We start from the raw sequence: 27,718 nt of genomic DNA, 5'->3' as shown, positions 1-27,718 counted from the left end.
GCATAATTTGGATGACGTGTCTTAAATTCCACACACTTGTTTGTCTTCCTATCTTAGCCAGGACCGTCATGGACGCACATTAACATCATGCTTTCCTCAGCCTCTCCTCCTAACCATCTAAAACAAATGGCTAAAGCCAAACTTGACTCTGAACCCAACTAAACCCAACTATAATAACCCAGCTATTTTGTTGTTTTAACCCTCGAACTGAGGCTGGACGACGTTTATCTTGATGTGTGGTTTCTTCATGTGAGGTTTCAATAAATGAGCGCTGGATTCTTGTCTTGTGTGGACCTCGGCATCCTCTGTTCTTTCTGCACCAGAGACGGATGAAATACCGTCGACACCAAGCCTAGATCATGCCAGACACGGCAGGCGACCTGAGTCCTCCAGCGTCTGTGAAGCCGACCTGATCAAGCAGACAATCTAATCACAGCCACTGAAACCCAAGGGATCATTTCCTCAACGCCTTCCCGGCTCCACCAAGCCACTGACCTCACGTAGCCAACACTAAGTGATTGGCTATCGATGTCTCCATGAAAACTGCCACAAAAAACACACAAGCAAAGATGAGCTCAAGAATCGCGCAGTGCATCAAAAGATGCCGGCAGATTCTGCTGAGCGCGGGGGGGAGAGAGCGCGTCAGATCACTGGGCTTCACAGCCTCCTTTATTCATGACCAGCTGTAATATCATCGCTCACAACCAAACTGGACCCTGAGGCTTCACTGCAGAAAAGGAAATGCTGATATTAGTTTGAAGTCCAGCGGGACAGAGCAGGGAGATTTATAAAATCATGTTGTCACCGCGCGGCAGCACGGCAGGACCAGCAACGTGAGGAACCAGGCTCAGAGCGGGAGCCCGACCTCACAGAAGTGACAGGTCAGTGCTCATCTCCTCATCCGTCCGTCACACAGTCCCTTTGTGGTTCAGTCCCACTAGAAAGCTTCTGATTGAACCTAGCTGCCGGAGCACGCAGGTGAAGTGGTGCAGATAAGCGCACACCGACCTCCTCATCTCATCTTATCCAGAACCAAAACAGCCCATCGATAGGGTCTGATTTAGAGTGTGCTGCCTTCATCGTCCTCATCACCGTGATCGGAGCAAAGTTCTACTTAAATAAATCCATCAACTACTATTTGTTAACTGATAAATTTCATAAAGGAGTAAAAAGGAAATTCAGCTCATTTTACTGCAAGTTACTGTGCTCAAGTTGCACTGTTCCAGGCACAGAGACGATCTCCTGCAGGACCAAAGACAAGACGCAGCTGCTGCTGTGGTGTCGGAACTTGGTCACGCGCTTTAATGTGAATGCATTTTTAAGCCGGGTGCACCGCTGACCTTACTACGGTGCAGACAGCACCGCTGCACCCGTGGCTTATGAACCGCTGAGGCTTATGGAGGAACAACATCTATTTTCTCTCTTAGTGGGTGAGGCTGGGTATTACAAAGAGTCCCAGTGAACTGCTGCCAGGCATGAAAAGTTGCTTGTGTTTTGATATCAATTCATCATATATTACTTTTCCACGATACGAACTTCATCTCAGCAGCTCAAATACTCAAAAGAATTACAGTGAACCTTCAGCACAATCGGCACAAGCCGCCGAACTTGGCAAATTATTCTTGGACCTCGTACTCAGCTCTGCTACAGGTGCAACCAGGGAGCAAAGAGTCAGTTATGTGTGACGTGCTCTTGAATGCTAGGAAAAAAAGCCTGTCATCCTCACACCCTTCTACACAAGTGAGGAGATCACAGCAACCCTAAATATTGAATTATAGGTAATATCCAGTGCGTTCCAAGTTCTTGCCACGGCTCTCCAGTGCCGCTGTCATTGTTTGGCAGCCGTACAGAGAGAAGAGATAAAAGTAATTTCACAGACCATTAGACGTGTTTGAAAAACAGCACCCTGTCGACTCACAGTCGGCACGCTGCATTACAGCTGCCACCACATCCGCTAATGTCAACGTGGAAGCCGCCAGACTAGTCCAGAGGCCCCTCGCCGTTCGGCTAATGTGGAGCAGTCGATCGCCCGCTGCACAAATACAATCCTACACAAAAACACCCCGGAGCGTCTCCGCTCTTAACACCCGCAAAGGTTAAGCAGCGAGAGTGGACAGTTGCCGGCTGGAGACCCGTCGCTGGCAGTTCTCTCTGGCTGTGTTTTTAGCCCTCATCTTATTCAGCTCCTGTTACTGCTTGTCTTTCACGCTCACCCTCACCCACAGTGCCTGCCCGTGCTCCTGGCTCTGCCATCGCCTTCTTCCCACGTCATCTCACGGCCCATATCAGCCTGAGGGAGTCCATTTTTAAGGATTGCCCTCCTCTCCTACACAACCTGCTGTCGCCCTGTGGATCAGGGCGCTCTTCGCTAACAGCGGCTGCAGCTTGGCCGACCATCATTCTCAGATTTGACTAGCTGCATCAGCTGGTTGCCGGTGCCACGTGCTGACATTTTCATACGTGACATGCGAGCAGACGTCTTTCCGCCGGTGAATATAATAAGGTCACTGATAAGAATGTCGACACACTTTGTTGCTGCTGCACTTAAAGGTCGTGGGATTGTGTCTCACACAGCGCTGCTGATCTACGTAGGTCCATATACATAGTGCGGCGTAGCTGCACAGGTGACTTGTTTTAAGACTCCGGCACCTGCCGAACACACTGGCATCTGACACTAGCAACATCAAACCCCGCAGCTCACCCATGAATCATCTTGTTGTATGCACGATGGCTTTTTTCGTTTAGTTTTTAGATAATGTATCAGTTCATTTGCAACACAACCATATTTTTTTCGTTTTTTTTCCCCAAGACTGACGTATGATCCCCTTCCCTTCACTCATTTGCAGGAGAAAATAATGGCAGACAAAATGAGATTGGTGAAAAAAATTCCACCAATGTGTGGAACAACTAGCAACTAGCTTTTGCATAAACTTCAAAGCACAAACACTTTATCATGCTGTGGCATGTTTGAATCAAGCGTGTCAGCAAGATGAAGTGTCACTTCAGCAAATTCAGACGGAACAGTGTTCGTCCTTGTCCAAGTACTTACAAATATGGAGACTTCAGCATCCATTTACGCGGTCTATCACCTTGACATCACATGCTTTCACTCGCCAGGATGGCATGTCAGAAAGCTTTGTTTTTATTGACCAACAGGTTGACTAGTCTCCTATGTAAACAGAGTGTTTCACGTTTGGTAAACTTGATGTGGTGCGATTGAAATTGCTGTTTTGATGGGTGAGATTCAGCTGCTTCCCTTGCTTCAGCGGTGGGTGTCAGAAGCTTTTATGAGCAAGTGGGGTCCATGGTGGAGGACAACCCTGTACTGTAGCTGGGGTGAGGGAGGAGTGCTCCAGAATTTACATAATGGTTTCTAGTGTGCATGAACCGGATCAACAGAGACCCAATTTGATTTTTTTGTGGAAAAATCTCCTGGAATTTATCGAGGCTTGAAGAGTTGGTGGCATGTGCCATTAAAATAACCTCCTTTGGGCAATAAAAGATGAGAAAATAACATTTTTTTTAAATAATTGTTACATTCAATTGAAGAGCAGCTGTCACACGCATTGTATTTGAATGTAGTGTTTATATCGTGAAATCACAACAACGGAGGCAGTGGAGAAACTTTCGCTCAGCGGCGTTTAACGTCATGTTTCTAACCAAAAACTGAGGACCAAGGACATATATCTGCTCTTGCTGGTTTTGTTCCAGGGGTGGGTCAGTGTGGGGGCTCAGACCCAGGACTGGCGATGCTGTCTGACACCATCAGCCACCTACACAGGCAGGAGAACACAGTATCTGTCTCCAAGTGTTAGGCGTCAGATGGATTGATCAGCGTGTAGCGAGGACAAGAGACTGTTTGCAGAGATGCTTTCGCGCCTGTAGGAACACCACCATGATGCACCATCTTTGGCAACACACTCTTGTCCATTTCTGGCTGTAACCTTTTTGTGCATTGGAGAAGTCGGTTTCGAATCAGTGGCTGGACGTCTTGGCGTTTTTTTTTTTTCATGACATTTAAAACCTGCATCCGGTAAATTCAGTTTTATTAAAGGGAGTTTGGAATCCCCCCGGGGACGTGCTGCATTTTAATATCTCTACAAACCGCTGCAGTGGGTTGCCGGCTCTTGTTGTTGCTCCGAGGGAAACCGAAGGTTAGGACCACGACTCCTGTTCCCTGAGAGCAGGATGAAGATGAAGTGGTGTAGTTGCATCCCAGACAGCGGCTCCCACTGCTACAGTATCTCATTTTGTTGAGCCAGGGGTGTTTGGTGGCTGGATGCTGGATCCCCTCACGTACGCTTGTTCAAATGAGAGTGGCTCCCTGGAGGTGAGACGGCAGGTACGGCAATTTACCGGCCATCCTGGCTTCCACCTGACCTTCGCTATGAGCAGGTTGAGTTGGAGCGCGTATCCAGGTCAGGTTAGCGTACGACACAGCAACACAACTCAATGATTTCATCTCTGCATTTCATGGTTTTTACTTCCTCCATCTTACTATTGAAGCCATCTCAGCTATAGGCGAACCAAGCGCAAGCATCTGTCGGGTTCATCTTTATTCCATCTGCATGGACTTGATGTTGTCAAACGTGTGCAGACATACGGGATGTGGGTGTCGGCAGCTGCTCCTAATTGCTGGCTGGAGTTCCCAATCCAAGTGACAGTTTTCACAAGATCTTCACACAAATGGCGAGGGGAGTGGGACGTATTTTCGTTAGTGCGTCGGCTGCTCATTAACAGAGTGCTGCAAATGTGAGTGGAATATGTTGCACCGAGGAAGTGCGGAGGTGGAGACTCATAGGAAGCGTGTCGGGAAAGCTCTATAACAAACAGTTAGCACCCGCTCCACTTCACTTTCATGTGGACTGATGTGGTCTTAAAGGTTCAGTGTTCCTCTGGACTGTTCCATACAAAATGAAAATGATAGATAGATAGATAGATGGATAGATAGATAGATAGATAGATAGATAGATAGATAGATAGATAGATAGATAGATAGATAGATAGATAGATAGATAGATAGATAGACAGACAGACAGACAGACAGACAGACAGACAGACAGACAGACAGACAGACAGACAGACAGACAGATAGAAAATATTGTTTATTTTGCATCAGTTTGACAACAGCACAATAACAACTAAAGCTCTTTTAATGTCTTGAAAATATTTGTGTAAGAATTTCAATGTGATAAGAATCTCAAGTCCATTCAGAATGGTGGAAACCCTGGACATTGTGTAGTGAAAAACCTCCCTGAACCAAAGCAAACAGATGCTTTTGTTTGCTTTGGTTCAGGGAGGATTCCTCCATGTTTGTTGTTGTTGTTCTCATCCTAGCTGCATCAGTGGAGCAGGAACTCCTGCACTGACAAAGGGTCCCTGTTGACTGGAGAGAAAACTGTTCAAGTAAATATTTTTGTTATTGTAATTAATTAATTGTAATAAGGTTGTAATTAATGAATTGTAAATAACTCATTAAAGTTCCACCACTAATTATAGTGTAGTATATATGTATATGTATATGTATGTATACAGATTCCGCATCAGCTTTATTGCTTTCAAGTGCTTTGGTACATTGTGCAATAATGAACAAAAGAAGTGGAAAGAAGAAGTAGATAATAATGATAGAAGTACGATTGAATATTCTTATTGTAGAGGTCTAAGAAATGAAACTCTTAAAACCCCGTCAAAACAGGTCACTGTTGAAATCAATAGAGAAAATAATGATATCTAAAAGCAGTCACCTCAGTGAGAAGGATGCTCTTGATGGAGCACTATAAAGATAAGTGCCCTTCCATGAGGCTCACACTTACTTCTATCTTAAAGATTATGGCAGCTATTTCTGTCTTCTTTTTTTTTTTTCATGTCCCCTGCACTCACCGAGGTCCTCATAGAGAACAAAGAACCGGACGATCAACACTCCATTTCACATGCTCAAGCCTCTGGTGCTGTTATGTGATACTGTGTACTGAGGAGTCGGGCCGGCTGCAACCTCGAGTGTCAGGTGAAGAGTTTCATTTATAAAGATACACGTCAGGTGACTGTCGGCTAATGCACATTTTTGCTCACTCTCTTAGGAGAAATTACACATTTTTGAGATGACAATCAAAAATTTGACATCAATGACTTGGTGAATATATAAGCATGTGTGACAATGATCATGATCAATGATACATGTAGGTAGGATATAAATATAACACAAATATAAAGGAAGGAAATCAAAGACAGAAAAAATAGACCAAGAGCATCAGAACAGACCATCAAGCCAGTTGTTTACAAAACAATAACATGCTGCATTACATCACTTATTTGGGGTTTAGTGGTTTGTGCTGCAGTCTGACCTCTCGGAGGTCATGGGTTCCATTCTCGTTTTGATGCAACTGATCATGTATTCATGCTGTCAGAAGTTGCCTGCCTGTCCAGCACGTGCCCTGTGATGCTCTTGTCCAGGGCATCCCTGTTGACTGCAGAGACATGCGTCTGGTTTTTCACCGAACAAAAAAAGCAAGTGTTATGAGCAGAATTCATCTTGTTTTGGGGAGAAGGATCTGCTCCATTCAACAGCAGGGCAAGTGAAAAACACAAGCAGCATCAAACTCAAATGTCATGGACTCCAGTCAGTCTCCAAGACAAGGTTTACACCAAGCTGCAGCAGCTCCCTGATCAGTCATGACAGCGAATGTACGGTGCATATCTTTCTGCACACGGAAGCCTGCCACGCTCCCACTGAAGACGGTGGAAATAATCACGTGGAGCCTTTTGTTGCCTCGCTACCACATTATTTTTGGAAAAGTCCAGATTTAAAGCAGCGGGGGTTTTGAAGACCGAGCAGCTGACATCAGCATCACAAGCTCTCTTCACACCTTTTATCTGAATCTCCCTGCCCACCGTTTATCTCTCTGGGACAAGTCATTTACAGCCGCTGCTAAAACAACAAGCTGCACCAACAGCAGCGACATACATGCCCTCATATTTCTGAGCAAGGTCAGAGGTTTTATCATGGGTGACCTTCAGCCGCGCTCGCCGCTCATCATGACACAGGGACGGGCGGCGAGGAGGCTGCTCTTTGCCTTGGGATGATGGTGCCAGCTGAAATATGGTTTCAAACCTCAGGAACTCAAAAGAAAACAAGGATTAAATGACACTCTATATGCAAATGGCAGTTCATTTATTGTTGCCTCTGTGGGCTTCTCTTTTCATGTCACATAATTCTGTGAATTAAAGATGTAAACATGAAAATAGAAAAGAATGAAAAAGAGGGGCAAAGTGTTAATCCTGGAGTGGGGAGATTAAATTCAAAGCTGCCACGAGGGCTCCTGGGGCAACTTTGGCGTCAGACTTGCTCGAGGAAGACAGTCAGTCTTTGAGGTATTAGGGATCAAATGTGCGACCTCTTTGACCTCAAGTGACCCAGGAAATGTCTGACACTTTATCAGCTGAGTTGCTCTCCAGGCAGCCGATGTGTGTGCTTTCATCTGGAGACGTTCAGTTGGGTCGCTAGACCTTGTGACCTTCCTCTTCAACAACACCACACTTTTCCCAGCGTTATTGATTTGTGGTTCATGGTCAGGGACTTGCACTCGCCTGTACATGCCTCGAGTGTCTTTCTCTTTTCTAAACCAACTGTCAATGGCCTCATGGAAACCAGTGAAATCATTTAATAATGAATTGGAATTGAAAGCAAAATAACCCTGGCCCTCTTCACCCGTCTGCACGAACACAGAAACAAACCAAGCAACCAGGAAAGTGTAAACTTGTGTTTTTGCAAGCGTTATTACTTCTAAATGAAAACATTTCCAGCTGTCTCCCTGACTTGTGAGTCTTTTGAACAGAGTTATTCAGCACACTCTGAAGATCTGGACAGTTTGTGTGCATCATTGCCCGACACTGGTGCGTTCTCTCCTTGACAGTCAGAGGTGCGTGTGGCGCTCAAGCATTTGAGCAGAGACGTCAGCAACAGTGAGGATGGCTGAGATCACATGTGCAATGTCATGGAGTTAGAGGAAATGCTGCACAGTGTGGTACTATTTGTTTGTTTTTAATTTGTGTTGCTGTTTTGGTGACACGAGCGCTGTTCAACAATGTGGCTTTAGAGCTGTCCTTGGTGCTGGAGCTTGAGCCTCTCAAGGACACGCTTGCGCAGGTTCATCAACAACACTATTTGACTGCATATTCTCTGTGCACAAGTCGAATCTGTAGATGAAAGCAGCATTATAGCACTGTAGCTAGTCACAGGGTAAAGCCAGCATGTCTTTTGACAAGGATGAAAGAGGTCGGACTCTGCATGTTCACGAAGCAGGAGAGGGCAGCATCCAGAGGATCTGCACTTGAGGTGCATGCTGTTGCGTTTGTTGAGTAACAGGTAGAGAAACTCTCTGACAAGCTCAACATCCTGAAACTTTATGCATAGCTCAGCAAAAAAACCATTTGATCCGAGTCGCCGGTAATGCTCTCAGCTTGTTGCCTGTTGCTGGTGGTCACTTCTTGTGAGCGGTGAGGAGGACCAGACAGGAGCATGATTTGAGCTGTTTGTATTTGCTTCTATTTTTAGCTACAGTATAGATTTTGCCATTAAAGCCGTCATGACGTCCACACAGGGCACTGACAGCCATCTGATCCTGAGACGGTGATGTTACCTGGACTTCAAAATACTGCTCCTCATTTCCAACATTTTCAGTCGAGAATACTTTTCATCCTATTAATGAGTAGATTAAAAGTTTTAATCGTGTTTAATCACACTAACACAGAGTTAAATTGTGACTTATCCCAAATGAAACACACGTTTATCTATTCACAGCCCAACTGATCAGAGATTTTTGTGTCCCACTTTCCTGCACCTATGAAACGTTTTGTGGCGCTGCCACTGTGAAACGATACCGTCACGCTTTACTGCTAATGCGTCAGCCTGTGGGCTCTCCCTGGCGTGCAGTGGTCAGTACCTGAGCGGGGTGATCTGAGCGTTGAGATTGTTGTCTTGTATTTAGGGGCCAGTGCAATACGAGGCAGATTTAGGCAGCTAACACCCAAGCGACTCCAGAATTCTCTCACAAGAGCCTGGGAGTGGAAAGCCTCTCTTCCTCACCTGTTCTGAGGAGATAAATCTGTCTTTCAGAGTGTGATCGGTTGAGGAGCGCTCCAAATATTTGGAGGAGCAGAAGCTGGCGATTGTCAAAACGGCTTGAATTTCAACAGAGCAGCGTTCACCCTTGAGGAATCTCAGGTCGTCCTTGTGAGAGCTTCCCCATCCCCGTCCCCCACCCTCACTCCCGCATCCCAGTCTCCTCCCCTTCCCACACACACAAAAAAAAGGAAAAAAAAAAGGCACCTCTCCCAGCTTCCTCCCTCCCCCCCTCTGCAGATCAGCGTATTGGCGGCTGGGATGGAGCGGCTGCGCGTCCGGTCCGTGTGTGGGATGCAGTACAAGTCTGCTGCATGGGCGCAGACAAGTGGAGCTGTCTTAAGGAGAAGATGAAAACAACTACCTGTGATCCGACTGCCGACTCTGCCTCTGCAGCCCTTTAGGGTGCACCCCCCCCACACCCTCACCAGCACCACCACCACGCCGCCCCCACCACTGCTGTAATATTTATGAAAAAAAAAAAGCGGAGGGAAATTATTCTGGTCACGTTTTTGGGCTGACAGCCGGCTGTCCTGAGGAGCGCCGGAGTGGATCTGTGTCCACCGCAGCAGATAGAGCACCCACACCTGCAGTAGGATGTAAAGGGAATTCCCGCTCGGCAACTGGTAAGTTTGACACTGTCCCTTTATACTTTTGTTGATCTTTATGCTTCCATCACTCTCTTTCACAGCAAATAGCCCGTGTGTCAATAATATGAATATGTGTGCGGGATGCTGTACTGGGGTTGGGAAGGAAGGAAGGGCTGCTGGCCACCCTCACAAATAATGATGGACATTCAGCTGTCCTCAATAGAACCCCTGTAACAATTCATTCCATCCCAAAATAGCCCATTCTTCCGGTCTTGCTCCAGCACTATAGTTGTTGATGTGCTGCTGTCACATGGGTGCGACACACGAGTCTAACCCCTTTGATCGTTTCAATAATGGAGTTCAGCAACTCATGCATTTCGCCGCCCCGTTTGCCCCGCGCTCCACAAGGAATTAGCATTTTTAGTGAAATCTTCTGTCACTGAAACGTCCCATTTACATCTTAATAGATAGTTTGCATTTTGCATGGTTGACTTGTGCTGCGTATTGTGACAGCCAATCACCTCGCAGACCATTATTAATGGCTTCTCTCCGGTGCGATGAAAGCCCTCGTTTTGCTTTGTGGATGTGTGTTGGAGGACAAAGATGACAGCGTCGCTCTCACCGTAATGATGCGTGAACATAACAAGGAATGGATTTGTCTTCTCAAGCCGCCACTTTCCCTCCTCACTCCTGTGCAGACAAGCTTCACAACTAGCTCCGTCCACCAGGGTGAGGAGGAGTTGTAAACACACTGGGAACAGCGTCGCAGCACTGGCTGCAGGTGAGAAAGAGCTTCTGGGGGATCGGGGCTCTGCCACTTTCTCATCCTCACGTCTCAATGCCACGAGTCCACGGCTTTATTCTCACATTACTCCGACGCTCTTAATGTGAGTTTGGAACTGCAATAGCTCCAGATATCAATTAGAAATACAACCATAAAAGTTTGTGGCTCCTCCCAGATGTTAAGCCCAGGTCTTGGCGTTCATAAGTACACTCCCACCTCAGCTACTGGACAACATAACAACACTCATCGATCAGTGTCTACAAGAAGCTTCTGTCTGGGCGAAAATATTCAAGAAGATGTGTCAGTCACAATTATAGCAACTGTTGGAAGAAGAGCTGTTACTGAACACACACTGGCAACAGCTCATGGTGTGGTGGTTGGATGGATTTCTGGTGCCATGATTGGCTGAGCAACTGGGCTGAAGGGGCACTGCCCCACAAGCAGTAGGCAATGAAGAGGACGCCAAACGTTGTGGCTGACGTGTTGTAATGCGCTCTGAACGCTCCCTTACTCAGTGATCGATGATGATTCATCTTAAGTGAAAATAGCTAAATGATGAGGTGGGGTGAGTGCCCCAGCGCCCCCTACTGACCAGAGCCTGTTGATTCAGTTTGACTCCCTATGAGCATGTTACAAACAAGAGTGTGCTGATACACACTGCTATGAAAAATGGTTTTTAATACTAAAACAATGTCATGTGGAAATAGATAAATATTTGAGGAACAATGTAAACATTACAATAATATATATAAAATATATATAACAATAAATGATCATGACACAAAAAGAGACATTTGAGCAGAAGAAAAAAAACCCAAAACATTTAAATCAGTTATTGTCGCTGTTTATTGAGTGTTGTGTAAAGCAATTTATTGACAAGACGATAATTGAATCCCAGGGACCAGAGTAAGGAACGGACTAGTGTGAGAAATAGTCTCACTCAAATCTCTATGAAACTATGCAGTAGATCAAAGATCAAATGGGCTATAAAACTTCTGCTCCATTAATCGCGTTCTATTTTCAGAGCAGGAATTCTATAGAGTGCTGCGACGACTTTAGCCCTTCTTCTTTTAACGCTCCGATCCAATTCTAAAAATGCCGTCTTACACAGCATTCCTTTGTATTGCGCACGTTTTCTATTGTCATGCATCGTCTCAATGTCACCAGACGTATACGTGTTATTAAATCTTTGCTTATCAGATTTCATGAAGACTGGGTGTCTGCTTTTTAATAAACAACCTCAATAGAACACACCTTTTTGCACAGATTCTAAAGATGGTGGCGCCACACGACATCACAATACACCCGGTTTAATATCCAGATAGACATTTGTGTCCCGGCCAAAGTTCTTTGACGACAAAATATCTCTCATTGTTCAGGCTATTTTTCCATCATGACATCAGTGGATGCGGTGCTTTGTGTGAAGCTGTGAGTGTTCAGAACCAGCAGCAGGACGTCCTTATCTTCAACTAAGCCAAATAAAGCTCCACCGCATGTATGGAAGACCTGCTCTGGAGAGAATGTGCTTCGAAGAGGTGTTTTTCAGACCAAAATGTATGGCTTTCTGCGCTTTGTTGTAAGAGTTTACTGTATTACAGTGGTTATACTATGAGATCATAAAGTCTTATCCCATTTTATGCTTAACACTCACACACGTAATGGAAACAGATCATCACAGAAGATCATTGAAGTCTTTAGGTGAACATTAGAGGCAGCATCCATTGTGTCAGTTCTCTTCCCCAAACTGTGGTCCTATCGCTTCAAGTGGCATTAGCTTCCTCGCAAGCCCATTGTGTCGCTCTCAGGACCACATGGGAGAGACAGCAGTAGCTGGTTCCAGTCTCGCCGTTGCCTCTATGCATGTGGGTCATGTGCGCTTCCACCCCAGTGTATTTATAGAGGAGCTTTGAAGCCGTTTATGGGTGAAAATTAACTGTCAGCCGCGCGCCGGGAGGACGTTGTCATATTTTATTTTCAGGAGCGGCAGAGCCGGGGACTTCAGGTTGGACACGTCTGATAGATGGTGATGATGGTGAGATGGTGATGGACGGATGCAAGGGATTTTCTGAGCAGCGCTACTTTTCTCTCTTTTGACACTCATCAAATGCTTTCCGAGTCTGTGCAAGCACGTTCCTCCAGTGTGTCAGTCCGGAGTGAAGGTTTTCTGGAGTCAGATTGGTTGGTGGCGTGGAGTGTGGCCTCAAGCTGGACTCACACCATGCTGTCGGGCTGCAGACGCTCAGCATAAAGCAGCGAGGTACTGTGGTGAAGCCAGCTACTGGATAGACCCCGACCTTCTGTGTTGGGCTGCACCCAGTATATTATCCTTCATTCCTTCTGCATGGCTTCTTCACCCATGATATGGATTATTCCAGTGACTGGAGCACCATCCAAACGACCATTATTAGGTTTGTTTCTTCATGATAATGTGGAGACTGGACCCTAGAATGATGTTGAAAAATAAAATGATGGGTTTCAGCCAATAAATCGACACACAATTTATTATTGGTGTATATTTCTATTCCTGTCTAATGTGAAAATATCACTGGACGTTCGGCAAACCTTCCTGGGACGCTCTCACATATCGACACACATTTCCTGAAAATTTCATCCAAATCCCGACCGCAGCTTATTTTCAGCACATCGAGTACCAGGAGTAATAATATTAGACTAATCTGAACAAGAGCCACAAACCATCTCTTTTTTCCTGTTTCTCTTGGATTTGGAAAAAAAATCCTTCGTTTTTGAAAAAGAAAATAACTTTAAAATATTCTGTATAATTTTATTTGTCAATTTGACACATATTTTCCACATATTTCACCACATTTCATGAATAGCTTACATTCTCATCTTGGTTTTAGAATGTCTTGTGTGGAGGCTGTATATTGATACACCAAAAATGATGGTTGAATAAGCATTGTTACAAATATTGACAGGAACAATGTGTTTTTATGGGTCTTTCCAATGACATTGCATCATAAAAAAAACTGTCTTTTCTTTTTTCAAATTGTAAAATGATGGGTTAATAATCATTCTTAACCCACTTAGCATTTTATTTGTTGTGAAACCTGTGAGAAGGGTTAGCACTCCAAACTGAGATATGACCGACCGAATGTCTTTATTAAATCCAGGACGAGCTAGGACTGAAAAGACAGGCTGCCTGTGCTGAAAGCAGCGTCAGATCTTCAGTCTGTCGCTCTCCCAACTGGCTGCTGCAGCTTATGACATCCAGTTGTCGGATGACGTGATGAAGCACCAACAATAAATTGGACAAATACTTCTCACGGTATCATCGCCGTTGTATTTGTCATGAACTCAATAAAAACATGCTGTTCTTTTTTCCAGTCCTTTTTTTAGATTTTTTTTTCCTTCATTAAAAGAGTGTATCTGGAGGCCTGTCGCCGGCAGCCATGCTGTCTTCTCGGGCAGCGATGTCATTTGTGCAGAAGATAAACGGCATGAATTGAGCTCTAATTGCCTTGCAGAGAGTGAACAGCCTAATTGTTTCAGCAGGTAGAGATGATCTTTCTTGTTCTGTCGCGCCTCACTCCTTCTCACTGGCCTGCTCTTAATCTCCTGCTCCCAAATATGTTGCTGATCTTATCTTCTGCTCTCCTCCCGTTTGAAGGCGCTCGTGGGAGCAGGAACATGTTCACTGTAACGCGCAGTGCAAGATGTTCCAGTCTGTTCGCTGCCATCTGCCGAGGCTGCCGTTGGTTAGTCGAGCACAAAATGAGTCCTAATGCGCAGGACCTGTCCAAACATGCCGCATCTCTGCTGGATTTTAACAACACAATCGGCTCCTTTGGTTCACACATGTTTCTTAAGCTGGTCGGATCCAAGTGTGCCACGGCTGAGCTCTACAACACAGCGTTTAACTTTTACTCTACCTCAATTCTCTATCCTAATAAAAAACTGAAGCCCATTTTTGAAATTTCGCCTTGAACGTTCCACTGCTCTATTCAGGATCCTGCAGCGGTTTAGGAAGTGTCTTATCGCCATGTCATCAGGACGGAAGGAAACACTTCACAAAACTCATTCTTGCTGTTCAGACAATATAAAATCACAGATCCTCTTGTAAAAGATTGTCACTGCTGCCCTGGTGTAGCCGGACGCCTGAGCACAGTGATAGAAACAGGATGAGTCTGGGGAAATATCGTTGGTCGGTAACGTCCTCCCTCCCATGGCGTCATATACTGACGTTGGGAAAGTGGACTTTTGTGTCTTATAGTGACGACAAAGGCAGCATTCAATGCCGCATGTTGATGCGTTTAGGTGTTTTGTTGAATTGAAAAAAAGGTTTTCCTTCTGGTGTTAGGTTTCAGGCGGGTCATGGATCGAGGTGCACGGCCGGACGAGGGAGTGTGAGGGAAGCGCAAGCTCTGCCCCTTAGTGTCAGTGACTATAGAACAACAAACCTGTAAGAACTTTATACAGCCATGAAGAGCAGAGCAAGATCCTGGAAACACACCTGCATAGAAGAAAGAAGAACGTCGTCATTCGCATTGCTATTGTAATAGCTTGAGCTGTTGCAGTGCATTATGGGAATTGATTTGAGTGGAGGGATATTATATTAGCTTAAAGACATGAAAGACATGGTCATATATTGTCATTATGTCACGTGTGGTTCGTGGCACCAAAATATTTCAGAATCTTTGGCATGAGAAAATGATTGAGCACATTTCCTTTTTGGTGAGTCACGTCTTCTGTCCGGTCCTGAATTATACCCCAAACGCTGTGACTGTACGTGATCTGACAACATGCCGCTCAAGTCTTGAATACTGTTAGAAATACAGCATTATCCCGCATCACTTTTCCTTTTTCCTAGTCAGCCGTTATTTTCCGCTTTGCCACTGCAGTAGCTCTTCTTCTCTCTTATTTTGAGAAACAGTGGGTTAGCTCACATATTTGTGGGCATTTTTGTTGAGTCCATAGATTCTCGTTGCTTTGGTTATTCCATATGTAACGGCAGGGAGAGAGGCTCTCATTTCCTCACCCTTATCCTCACAAGGTTGAGGAACGCTTTTTTCGTGGAAGCTTTGCCAGAACTTTCCACCTGTTAAAGACAACCACATGCTCATCTGCACGGCATTAGAAGTGGAGAGGACAATGAGCTTATCAAAGGAAGGTCTTTGGAAAGTAAACCATAGTGGAGGGGGCCTGAAATGGCGTGATGAATAAAAGCCGCCGAGAAGAGGCTCTCAATCGTCAGAAAAAGACTGGTTCCTAATGGCGTATTCTTCCCAGGGAAACGTCCCACAATGGCAGATTTGTTGAGAGGAGCAGGAGCATCGCTGGGATGCAGATGATCAATATGGAGCCTGATTACCAATAACTGGAGGGAACTCCATAAGCATGGCGCTCTAAGGCTCACCATTGTCTCAACGTAATAATGAGCGATGATCGCCATCGTTTTCGGCTTCCCTTGAACACAATCACTCTCTCTGAGGACTCATGTCCGTCTCTCATGAACAGCCGTGATTGCGATGCCACCTGATTGGTTCTTACCGATGGCCGGGTGTGAAAGCAGGTGTGTGTGTGTGCGAGGACTCACTGCCGCATATAGGACACAGCAGTGTCTTCAGTCAGCTGTGAAGCTAAATGAAACCCATTGAGTGGGCTGTCAGCCAGTGAAGACGTCTCACACCCTGTGGACCAATGTTCCGGGTGCAATTGCGAACTTCTGATATGATCTCAGCGCACAAAAACGTCTACAGGGCACAACAAAAATCTCACCTGAATTGATTATCAGTTACTGCATTTTCCAGACCACTGCGCTTCTTGCCGTCGAGACATAAAGATTGTGACACTAGAACAATAAAATGAAGCGCTCGCTGCGCTGTTCGACCGTGTGTATCCTTCCCTGCCGACACTGCTACACACGCACAATGGAATGAGCAGCAACTAGAAGAGCTGCTATTTGAAGTGAACTATTGGAGCTGGCTGATGTTACAGAGCTGATTTCTCTTCAAGTCGCTTGTGGTTGGTTCAAATGTGCGCGTGCACCGAGCCAAATGGGGCGGCAGAGTTACGCAGAGGAGAGAGAATGGCGGCAGTGCAGACTACAATACACAGAGAGTACACGCTAGTCAGGTGAGGAAATTAACAGTGTAGTCCGTGAAACATGTTCCTTCTTCATTTTAGCCTGATCCACATGGACTCACTGTTCCAAGAGGAGCGGTCACAGAATACGGTGGCCTCGAGTGGACAAATTCACTCTCACAACAGACAGATTCATAAGCCATATCAATCAGTTTGAGAAAGGATAAATGTTTGTAAAAGTTGCTCTAAGTTCTTAGAGATCCAGCGCCCTCAGTGGTGTCATGTGACTTCAGTGACTAGAGTTAGTTTATTTATTGTACTGGAAGATTCTTGATATATATATTGTTAATATATTACAGTAAAGAATCTGTACAATTCAAAGACAGCTGAAAGGCTTTCATTTCTACCTTTTTCATTTTTACATTCCACACATATTCCATTCCTCACTGTGTGCAGATTGTCAATATTTCTTAATATGTATTTCTTTTAAATGCTTCTAAACTACCACAGCCGACAAAGACAGGCGGCTCACGGAGGTCCAGGTGACCACTCAGAGGGTTTGTGTTGTTTGCTCAGACTCATGGAAAATTAGAGGGAACATGGCTGTGTCTTGGGACTGTGGTCTTCTTTCTGTCACAGCAGATGATACATGTTACTAGATGTGATGAGTCACCTGCTGCGGTCTGGCTCCACAGCCATGATCCATGAGATGCTTTTAAGAAGGTGTTTCAGAGGAGGTGCTCTTGAGCAGGTTGCTGACTCGCCGTTGCATCATTGGCAGCTTTTGATTCCTAATCACATGATGGAGTTGTGGATTAGAGCTGGTGTGCTCCGGTGTGAGACGGATGGGAAGGAGGGCTGCTCGAAAAAGAGATGGATAATAGTTGTAGGCGCGGAGTAAACATTCCCCTCCTGTGAGACAGGACTCAGCACTCCAGCTTACATCAGCCATCACTCTCTCGTGACAAGATTCCTCCTGTGTTCAAGCCGTATTCTCCTTGGATTCCGAAGCTTCCTGTGCATGGTTGGCCTCGCACATCCATCCAGCCTGAGCATTAGCAGAGAGCATATGGACTGGAGGAGCGACGGTGGTGGGCTGCTGCGTGGGTGTGTGCACGTCATGAGCTTCTTGTTTCTTCATGTCTGCAAGGCAGCGTGACGCGTGCTGCTCAGGACAATGTTTATTTGTGGCGGATCAGATGAGAAACACACCTGGCTGGCACGTGACGCGGCGGCGATGTTTGCTGGGCCGCTGCCAGCAGAAGCATTTGCTCACCTCGCGCCTGCTCGTCTTTACCGTTGGTGGCTGAGTGAGAAAAACCATGTCTTGATTGATTGTCTTGCTGCGGACATGGGAACGGCAAGGGGAGCCGTGAGTCAGAGTACTGCGATCCCATCACTCTTTTTTGTCTTTCCTTTCGCTCTTCTCTCCTCCATTTCTAAATGCCATGATCCCTCTCTTCCGCCAGCATCGGCCTGTCGTGTCAGGCTATTAAAGACAGCTTCTTTCTTGTCCAAACATTTTGACATTTAAACAGTTTGACATGAAAGGATCCATCAATAAGAGCGAGTCGGGTTTCTTTTCTTCCTCCACTAAGAGGCATTAAAATGCAAAAGGCGCCTGTATGAGTTACAGTCTGTCACCGCTCGAGCTGACAATCATGACAAAAACTTGTAGAGAAAACACAGTCGGAATTCAACACTACTGAGTGTCATGCGCAGACAGGCAGACAGCCCATGTTACACTGCATATTTATTATTCTGACACTCACTGTGTCAGGGTCACGGGGCGGCAGGGGCCTGTCCCGGCTGTGACAGGACAGTTAACCGGTCTTTGGATAGTTGAAGGACGAAGCGCCGCGTTGCTAAGATTCAAACTAGAGGAGCTGCTGGAATTGAATTTTAATTCATCAATATGATCGTGTTAAAGCCCCAGTCCTAATTCAGAGATATCATTCTCATGAATACCGTCTAAAGCAGCGGTGGGCAACTGCATTTCCTGAGGGGCCACGTCATACACTGTGACTGTAGTGAGGTGCCATCGAGCAACCACGAAGAAAAATCCTTGATATGATGAGGAAACTAAGGTGCGATTATGAAATTTTGTCTGGTAAAATAAAGCAAGAGCTGGTTTGTATTTCATTGAAAGTACATTCCACATGTGTCTCAGACATTTCAGAACTCATAATAAACACTCATAATAAAAATGAAATGGTCAGTGATCACTTTTACACTGATTTTGGAGGGTCACACAAATACAGTCACAGGGCAGCCTGAGGCCCCTGGGCCACACTTTGTTAGTTAGATAAGTGATTGCAGCTCTTTCCAGCTCGCCTCAGAGAGGTTCATAAGAGGGGAACCCGATCCGACACTGCCTTGGTTGAGCATTAAACTAGTGCTTCTTCAATGCACAACGTTCTGTTACCTCACACGTTCATTGATTTTACAGTACAAACAAAGACAATGCACGCAACATAGCAAGTCCAGAACAAGTAGCTAGCTGCGTGATTTATCTCCAGCGGAGTAAGTGGAGATTTATGAGAACGATAGTGTGCTGTAATGAGAAAGAGCCCGTGCCAGAAGGCAATCTGCTTCTGTTGCTAACCTCCTCTAACTCAGGGCCTTGACAGAGGGAATGAGATACAAGTGGGCAAATTTAAACAATCCTTTAGCCAGTGACCTTGGCGATTAGGTGAGCTCACTCTTCATCACAGTCCTCCTCTACGTGGAGAACATTGACGTGCGGCTGCTGGGCTTCACGTCAGCATGGCTCCGGGGCACATACAGCAGAAGCCCGTGGACCTTTTATCATCTTCACCCACTTGGCACCCTCAGATCCGACTGGAAAGGCCAGGGGAAGAGACCTCTGATCACTGTACCATCCCCTGAGAGATAAACAGTTGCTTTGAATATGAATCCAGTCTTTGTACATGAACTCCACTGGACACATTCATGAGACCATAATAACTGGAAAAGAGTGTTTCTTACTTGTAAAAATGATAAACACCACACAAACAAAATGAGAAAACTGATGGAGACATGTAAAAAACTGTATCACGTGGAGTATTTATGATACCACGCATATTCATTTTCTTCCACTTTATATTTGAGGACACAAGCAAAGCATCAATAAAATCATGACTTGCTTCTCTACTGTCAATAAGCCTAAAAACATCACACATACAGAGAAAGCTTGTGACTCCCTGAGTTGGAGCCTCCTCACCTTGGTGAGTCTGGACAAGCTCTGAACCAACTGGTGCACACTTCTCATGAAATGGTTCTGCCACATTCCCCACCTGCTCTGCAGACAGGTCCGACGGTCTGGAGCTACATGTGTCAGAACACTTGAGCGTCCTGCTCAGAGGAGGCTTGAGTCTGTCCCGTCCTACGCACATATGTAGTCCATCCCGCCAAGACGATGGTCCACTTTTTTGGACAGTGGAAGGAAGCAAAGTCACTCAAGCATGGCCAGAGCGTAAATCACAGACAGGACTGCACCTCAGTTCACGAAAACACACATTTTCATGTGACCGTATTACTGTTCTATTGAGAAATGTGACTATAATACTGCGCTCCCTGGAGACATGTCTAGTGTCCCTACCTTCCCTACATCTGTCCCACAAATGATTGAAAACATGAGCATTAAACTTGATTTTCGTATACTTTCATTAGTGGAAAAAAGATTTTGAAATGTAAATTTAATACAGTAAATAAATATATCAAATGTGCTGTGATAACAAATGTTATTTGACAGCATAAAGATAAATGTTTCTCATAAACAAAAGAATCATAAAAACACCAAAGTAGTTTAAAAAGTGGAAGCAAATTCATGAGATCTGAGCCAATATTATGTAGAAAAATGAATCATTTTCAAATGAATAACGGCAACAAAAACTGTAAGAAATACCAATGAAAGAGGTTCATCGAACTGAAGGATCATTTCCTTGAATCCTGCATGTTGCTGCTGAGGAGGAGCAGTCATGTTTCTATGGCTCAGAGGGCCAATGGACATGTAAACAAAGAGCCGAGATCTAAAAACAGCATCTGCTGTGGAGCCTGTTGTCTTGTTTTTTTCCCTAAAACTGGCTGACAGCCTGTCATCAATAAGCCAAGACCAAAAATATCTCTGGCGGCAGGATCCATAAAGTTGTTCCATCATCCGATCTGATTGTTGTTTTGCAACAAAGGGCGGCACCGTTTCATGAAACATCCGGCAAGTGGGATGAAAGTCTCAACCTGACAGGTGTCATTTGGTTCCACTTTGAGCGTGTAGATGATTAAGTTGATGATGAAAGGAAGAGCTGCAGCGTGGTGATGGTCTTGTGGCCATTAATGGCCTCTGTCATCAGGCACAAACTGGATCGATTCGTCCTCAAGCATTTCTGATATGTGTTTCAATAGCCAATAAGAAAAACTGAAACTAAATGAATCTCTGGCCAGGAGACACCATCTCAGACCAGGAGACACCTTCTCTGGCCAGGAGACACCTTCTCTGACCAGGAGACACCATCTCAGACCAGGAGACACCTTCTCTGACCAGGAGACACCTTCTCTGGCCAGGAGACACCTTCTCTGACCTGGAGACACCTTCTCTGGCCAGGAGACACCATCTCAGACCAGGAGACACCTTCTCTGACCAGGAGACACCTTCTCTGACCAGGAGACACCTTCTCTGACCTGGAGACACCTTCTCTGGCCAGGAGACACCATCTCAGACCAGGAGACACCTTCTCTGACCTGGAGACACCTTCTCTGGCCAGGAGACACCTTCTCTGGCCAGGAGACACCTTCTCTGACCAGGAGACACCTTCTCTGACCTGGAGACACCTTCTCTGACCAGGAGATACCATCTCTGACCTGGAGACACCTTCTCTGGTCAAGAGACACCTTCTCTGGTCAAGAGACACCTTCTCTGGCCAGGAGACACCTTCTCTGGTCAAGAGACACCTTCTCTGGTCAAGAGACACCTTCTCTGACCAGGAGACACCATCTCTGACCAGGAGACACCTTCTCAGACCAGGAGACACCATCTCTGGCCAGGAGACACCATCTCTGACCAGGAGACACCTTCTCAGACCAGGAGACACCATCTCTGGCCAGGAGACACCTTCTCTGACCAGGAGACACCTTCTCTGACCTGGAGACACCTTCTCTGACCAGGAGATACCATCTCTGACCTGGAGACACCTTCTCTGGTCAAGAGACGCCTTCTCTGCCCAGGAGACACCTTCTCTGACCAGGAGACACCATCTCTGGCCAGGAGACACCATCTCTGGCCAGGAGACACCTTCTCTGGCCAGGAGACACCATCTCTGGCCAGGAGACACCTTCTCTGGCCAGGAGACAGGCCAATACTGAGCGTCCGAAACAACACAAGTGTCTCAGGCAAATCGTGTCACTTATTCATACACGCTGCATAATGTTTATCCGGCTACAGACTGAGCGCCTTCGTTGAAGCACTTTCTAACACTTCAAAAGTTCACACTGACTGACTGTGGTTTGTTCCCAGATCATGAGTCAAGATTAAATCTTCATATTGCTAATACATCACCAAAAAACAAACAAAAGAGAAGCTATTCCGCTTAAAATCAATATTTTATGGACTGAAACATGAAACACTTTCTCTGCCATTTGTGAGGAAATGTTTTGAATATTTTGACATTTTACTTTGCGAGTGTTGATTCATTTCCCGGCTCTCGTTCGATACTGAGAGCTGAGAATGAGACGGCGGGTGATGATGAGGAGGCTTGGCGGTCTTGCCGCGGGCTACTCAGATTGGCAGGGAGATGATGCTTTAAATCAATGCTGCAGCTATACCTCCAGCCCCATGAAACCCATTAGTGGATTAAGACCGCAGACCACAGCTCCACAAAGAGTCCTGTTACGCCTGAGGTCTTTATGAAAAACCCAAGGCTGGAACTGCGGACGATAAGGTGAGAACGTGCAGCGTGGCTGACAGCATTGCCGCCGTGTTTTTAACACGTTTCAGTGGAGCAGACAAAGCAGCACGAACCGGATGCACGGAACCTGAAAGAGCTGCAATGAGAGGGACGAAGCAAAGAAGACAAGAGAGGACGGGCCTCGGGGAAGCGGGTCTGTTTCTGATAGCATTGTTTATGTGCCACTGTCTGCGGATCATTGATCCATTCGTCTTCATTAGGTCTCCCAGTGAGAACTATTTACTGCTGCCACCCTCAGTTGGGTGCATGTTGACATTCACCACACGGTCCGTCCAGCAGCCCACTGATGTCGTCTGCTGTCAGGGCGCTGAACGAGAGCGCTTCATTTTTATATTGGATTTGCTGGGACGGTGGAGGAATTAATTGTTTTTACAGCAGGGGACGACGGGGAAGACAGTGTATATCTGTGTCCGCCTCCTCAGACATCACTTCCAAACCTGTATCTGTCTCGCTATTTCATGGACGGAACATAGCATTGCATGCGCAGCACCAATGATCACAGTCAGAAACATCTCACCACACAACAGATATCGACACTTCCAGTCTTTTTTACAACCAAGACCAACACTGAAACCAAACTGAATACAGAACAAGCTGCTCGTTTCTTTTTCCAGTAAGTCATGTATATGTGTGTCTGTATGACTGACAGACAGTTTGGACCAAGACTTGGTCTCTTCCCCCATTGGTCTGGGTCATACCTGTAACCTCTGCCCGTAACTTATAAAGCGGTGCAATTCGCCTTATCAATTGAAAAGAAACACATTTTAATATTTTGTTATTACTATTGACATCACAGCAAGACAGACAAAGTACTGGGAAATGATAACAAAGATAACATATATAAGAGCTCTTGCGTTACATGAAACCATGTGCAGCATGAAGAATGGGATTCTTCCATGTTTACGTCTATGACTTTTCTCTGAATCATTCCTCTTGCAAGGCAATTCAAAGCAACGGATGTGAGCCGCAGTGCAACGCGCATGCGCACACAACACTCCTATCGTCAAAGCTGAAAGCAGCGAGACAAATAAAAGCGCAGGCTTTGCTAGTACGATGCGCCGACCGTCGCCAGTCACCGGCGAGACAGGACGATCTGTTTTGGATCTGAAATTGGCGAGTCGATATCGGTCTGGCGTGAATTTTGTTTGGTTCTAATTTATTTTTCCCCCGTACAAAAGTCGTTATACGGCGTACATGATTTGAAATAGTAAAAAAAACGTATGGAACACGTATGAGTTGACAGGTATCATTGAAATAGCTCCTGGAGTGATTTCGCCGTCGCACACCTGGCACAATAAGAACAAGCTCAACACAGGGTTTGCAGGTAATTCATCAGATGAACGATTCGCCGTCTTGTGTCCGCCCCTGTGGTGTTGCCCTCACCCTGATGTACTCAGTCAACCATGCCCTCAAACATACGTGAAAACTTGAGCCTGAATCATGTGGATGTCGAGCAGTGTTATCTGCCACGGCCCAGTGAGACATCAGGGGTCAGCGAAGGGTTGAATCTCAGCTCATGAATCCAGGTTATTGCCAGCCGCCCTCACTGTGTCGACGGAAGGAAACCCTGAAGTGTCTTACCCTTCTGCTGTTGCTTCCTCCTCAGTTTAAACCTGTGCTAACAGTCTCTCCTGTCTGTTTGGTTCCTCAGAGATCCTGGTCGCGAAAGGTGTTGTACGTCCAGAAGTCAGGAGAAGGCAGAGCATGGTGCATCATCGCTGCCTCTGTGGCTATGTGTGAAGGCGCCCTGCGGTGTCAATGGAGACCGAAGGCTATCGTGACCTCCTGGAGACCAGTGATGGTCAGGGGGTAAGCCTGCCAGACGGAGGGGGCGGGGGCGGGACGGAGGAGGGCTGGAGCACCCCGTACCCTCTGGGATTCCAGATCTCTTTGACCACTGTGCTGATCCTGGAACTGGTGCTGGGTTTCAGCAGCAACCTGACCGTGCTGGTGCTCTACTGCGCCCAGTCCAATTTGGTGGACTCGGTCAGCAACTTGGTCACAGTCAACCTCCACGTGCTGGACATATTAGTCTGCGTCCTCTGCCTGCCTCTGACGGTGGCTGTGATCCTGTTGCCAGCTCATGGGAGCGGACTCGGCAGCCTGGCTACGCTGTGCTGCTTCCACGAGGCCTGCGTCACCTTCACCAGTGTGGCTACTGCAGTCAACGTTCTGGTCATCAGTTTGGACAGGTACGACATCTCGGTGCGCCCAGCCAGTCGCCTCCTGACCCCTCGGCGCGCAGCGCTGCTCCTAGCAGCCGTGTGGGCCGTGTCCCTGGCCGTCTTCTTTCTGCCCTTTCTGGAGGGCGACTTCTTTTCATCGACCTCTGAGGAGAGTCGGGAAGACGACCCAGAGGGCCCGGATCGTGACTCTGAGGTCACCGCTGGAGTGACAGCCTACTTTTCTTCTTCGCCCCCCACTTTTTTACCTTCTGCAGCCCCTTCATCTGAATCCCACAACCTTCCGCCAGTGTGGCAGAACCGGACTCTGCTCTGCGTTGGAGGTCAGGGCTATTACACAGGCCTGGCTATGTACTACCACTTGTTGCTGCAAGTGCCATGCTTCTTCATCGCTGTAGTCGTCATGCTCTTCACCTACTCCAAGATCCTGCAGGCTCTCAATATCCGCATCGGCTCCCACATGATGAGAGGCTCACGCACAAAGGACTCCACATGCCGGATACGCTGCAAACGGTGGAAGCGAAAGGACCTTAGCCTACCAACAGACATAGCTCCCTCCAACCAAAACCAGAACTTGGGCCACCCTCCCCTGATGCCCTCGCCTACTCCAACCCCAACATCCCCGCCAGCCCTCTCCCCTATGCCCCAGACCATGTCTGACAGTGGCGCGACGGTCACGACGGTCAGCACCGCGGCCACCACCCCAATTGCCACCACGCCAGCCACTCCAGCTTCTCCAACCCCAGCCTCCACGTCCAACCCGACCCATGCCACCTCGCCCCTGCCGGCCTCCTCGATGGGCGTCCAAGCCTCGGTCTCTGCCATCATTGCCCTGAGGCGGGCAGTGCGACGTCACAGGGACCGAAGAGAACGTCAGCGCCGCGTCTTGAAAATGTCACTAATCATCATATCCACTTTCATGGGATGCTGGGCCCCGTTATCTGCCGTCAACGTACTGATTCTTTGTTTGGGTCCGAGTGACGGCCTCGTGCGGATCCGCCTGTGCTTTTTGGCAATGGCCTACGGGACCACGATTTTCCATCCTCTCCTCTACGCTTTCACGAGACAGAAATTGCGGCGAGCGCTCAAGACGCGCGTGAAGAAGCGGGTGGTGTCTCTCTTGCAGGTGGACCCGGCTCCCAGTGGGGGGACGGTAATTCACAACTCCTGGGTGGACGGGGGAGGCAAACGGAAGAGTCGCAAGCAGCGCGTGGAGGCGAGCGACGGCACCGATCGATGTCTCACGGAGGCGGTGCGGGAGTGAGGCGCTCTTCGCTCCACGTGTGAGTGTGTGCATGAGTCGGGGCGTGGTGTGCATTTTGCTAAATTGCCATTGATGGATCGTGGGGAACTGAACTGCTGAACTGTGTAGGAATAGCGAGAAACTACTCACTTTACAAATGTCAGTACAAATCCAATAACCTCGGTCCAGGCAGACGTGATGACGGCAGAGTTCTCTAATCGGCGCCGCTCTACGTGCAAAGACCCTCATTTCTCCACTTCCTGACAGACTATATAGATATATATATACACAGAACATATGGTCCCGACAAACTCCTTTGGGCAGCAACAGTGAAGCAGGGTTGCCTTGTCTGTAACCTTTGGTCCAGCGTGGGGTCAAAGGTCAGCCAACAGATGTAAACACTGCAGCCCCAGCACTTTATCGCCGCGTGTGCATGTCCACGTGCACAGACGACACATACAGGCACCGCTGGCCCGCATATTGTCCTTTTCTGTGAAAGCACATCGATACCTACCTGCACAGATGTTCTCAGTGTGAAATCTTTGAATAGTTTCTTTCCTTTCTGTGTTCATTTACTGCCTTAATTCATTCAGTAATATCTTCTTATGGTGCTGAACGTCCCGCTGTACGTCTACACAAGCATTAGACAGAAAGCCCACGCACATCTTCGTGGTGTCGTTCAACGCAATATTTGTGTAAGAACAAGTTTACAGCATTTCAAAGTGAAACTAACCAGGAAACTGCAAAGTAAAGCTCTTTCATTTCATACAAGCGCCATTGTTCTTTTAGTGTGCAAGTGTAGGCTGGTGAGTTGTTTTCTTTTTTCCGATTGAGGAGAGGCAAGTGTGCATGTGCGTGTGTGTGAAGTTACTATAAATATGTGCAATAACTTTCGAGCAATGACCCGAGGATGTGAGCAAAGAGAATGTGAACACAGAATTGTGGCTTTTTCTATTTGAACTTCACTCTGAAGGAGGGGAGACTTTGACCGACAGCTGGAGGTGGTTGGGGCTAAACTGAGGAGACGCACTTGTATCTATATGTAAAATAATATTGGCTGCATCACATCACCTATTTCAACATAAGTAAGAAGGGCAATGTTTTGTAAAGAAGTACTCACTAAACGTGTCCATGAGTACCTTACACCTCAGAAATACTAGTGAGGATATAACACACAGACATACAACACCTCACCGAACCGTGGAGGACAGACTAACCACTGCTGGACGTTGAATGTCTGAATCAAGTCCTGGACGTATTGCACTCCACACGCGTCTCTTGATCTCCTCAGGGCCTGATGTCTCATTTGAAATTGTGCTGTACTTATACCAACAAAGCAGCCCACTGTTGTAATCTAAATGTTGTGCTAGGTTCAGATTTGATCACAAAGTATTTACAATACACTTTGCATTTTGTACGACACAAATAACTGGAGAGCTTTTTTGGCTTCAGGCGGTCTCCCCTCGCCCTCCTCCCTTTTACACTCTTTGTGAGCCAGACAGAAGCCGATATTTCTTGTGTGTTTGTGTGCATTTTTCAGGGATGTATATATTAACGTTTGGTTCTGTTTTTATCTACTCTGTGTAATAGTTTATTTATTCTCACTACATCTGCCGGACAGACAAACAACCATGGTGAAAAATGAGTTCATGTTATGTGTAATCCTATTTGTGTATGTGTGTATACTGTACTGTACATTAATGAGCCTGTGAATAGAGAAATATTAGCATTGGCATAGCTTTATATATGTGTTACTGTATAGAATAAGAATCTTAATAAAAAAAGCCAACTATGTAAA

General features: G+C 46.5%; 1 protein-coding gene across 2 annotated transcripts; it reads left to right on the top strand.

The window, feature by feature from the left end:
* The first annotated feature begins 736 nt into the window (after positions 1–736).
* LOC128761209 (G-protein coupled receptor 22-like) lies at positions 737–27,718 on the top strand. 2 transcript variants are annotated; one of them, XM_053869275.1, is made up of 2 exons: positions 737–881; positions 24,146–27,718. In XM_053869275.1, the coding sequence occupies exon 2, from the start codon at positions 24,253–24,255 to the stop codon at positions 25,939–25,941; it is 1,689 nt and encodes a 562-aa protein (XP_053725250.1). In that variant the 5' UTR covers positions 737–881; positions 24,146–24,252; the 3' UTR covers positions 25,942–27,718. The 2 variants fall into 2 exon arrangements, with proteins under 2 accessions (XP_053725250.1, XP_053725249.1); XM_053869274.1 differs by lacking the exon at positions 737–881 and adding an exon at positions 9,373–9,744.

This window comes from Synchiropus splendidus, chromosome 6, assembly GCF_027744825.2.
Source record: "Synchiropus splendidus isolate RoL2022-P1 chromosome 6, RoL_Sspl_1.0, whole genome shotgun sequence".
Lineage (NCBI taxonomy): Eukaryota > Metazoa > Chordata > Actinopteri > Syngnathiformes > Callionymidae > Synchiropus > Synchiropus splendidus.
Note: the sequence above shows the minus strand (reverse complement) of the source record. Positions and strands in the feature narration are given on the sequence as shown.

What these genes read in the sequence shown, in the direction of transcription:
- LOC128761209 (XM_053869275.1), top strand. Translation starts at nt 24,253, where the DNA reads ATGGAGACCGAAGGCTATCGTGACCTCCTGGAGACCAGTGATGGTCAG.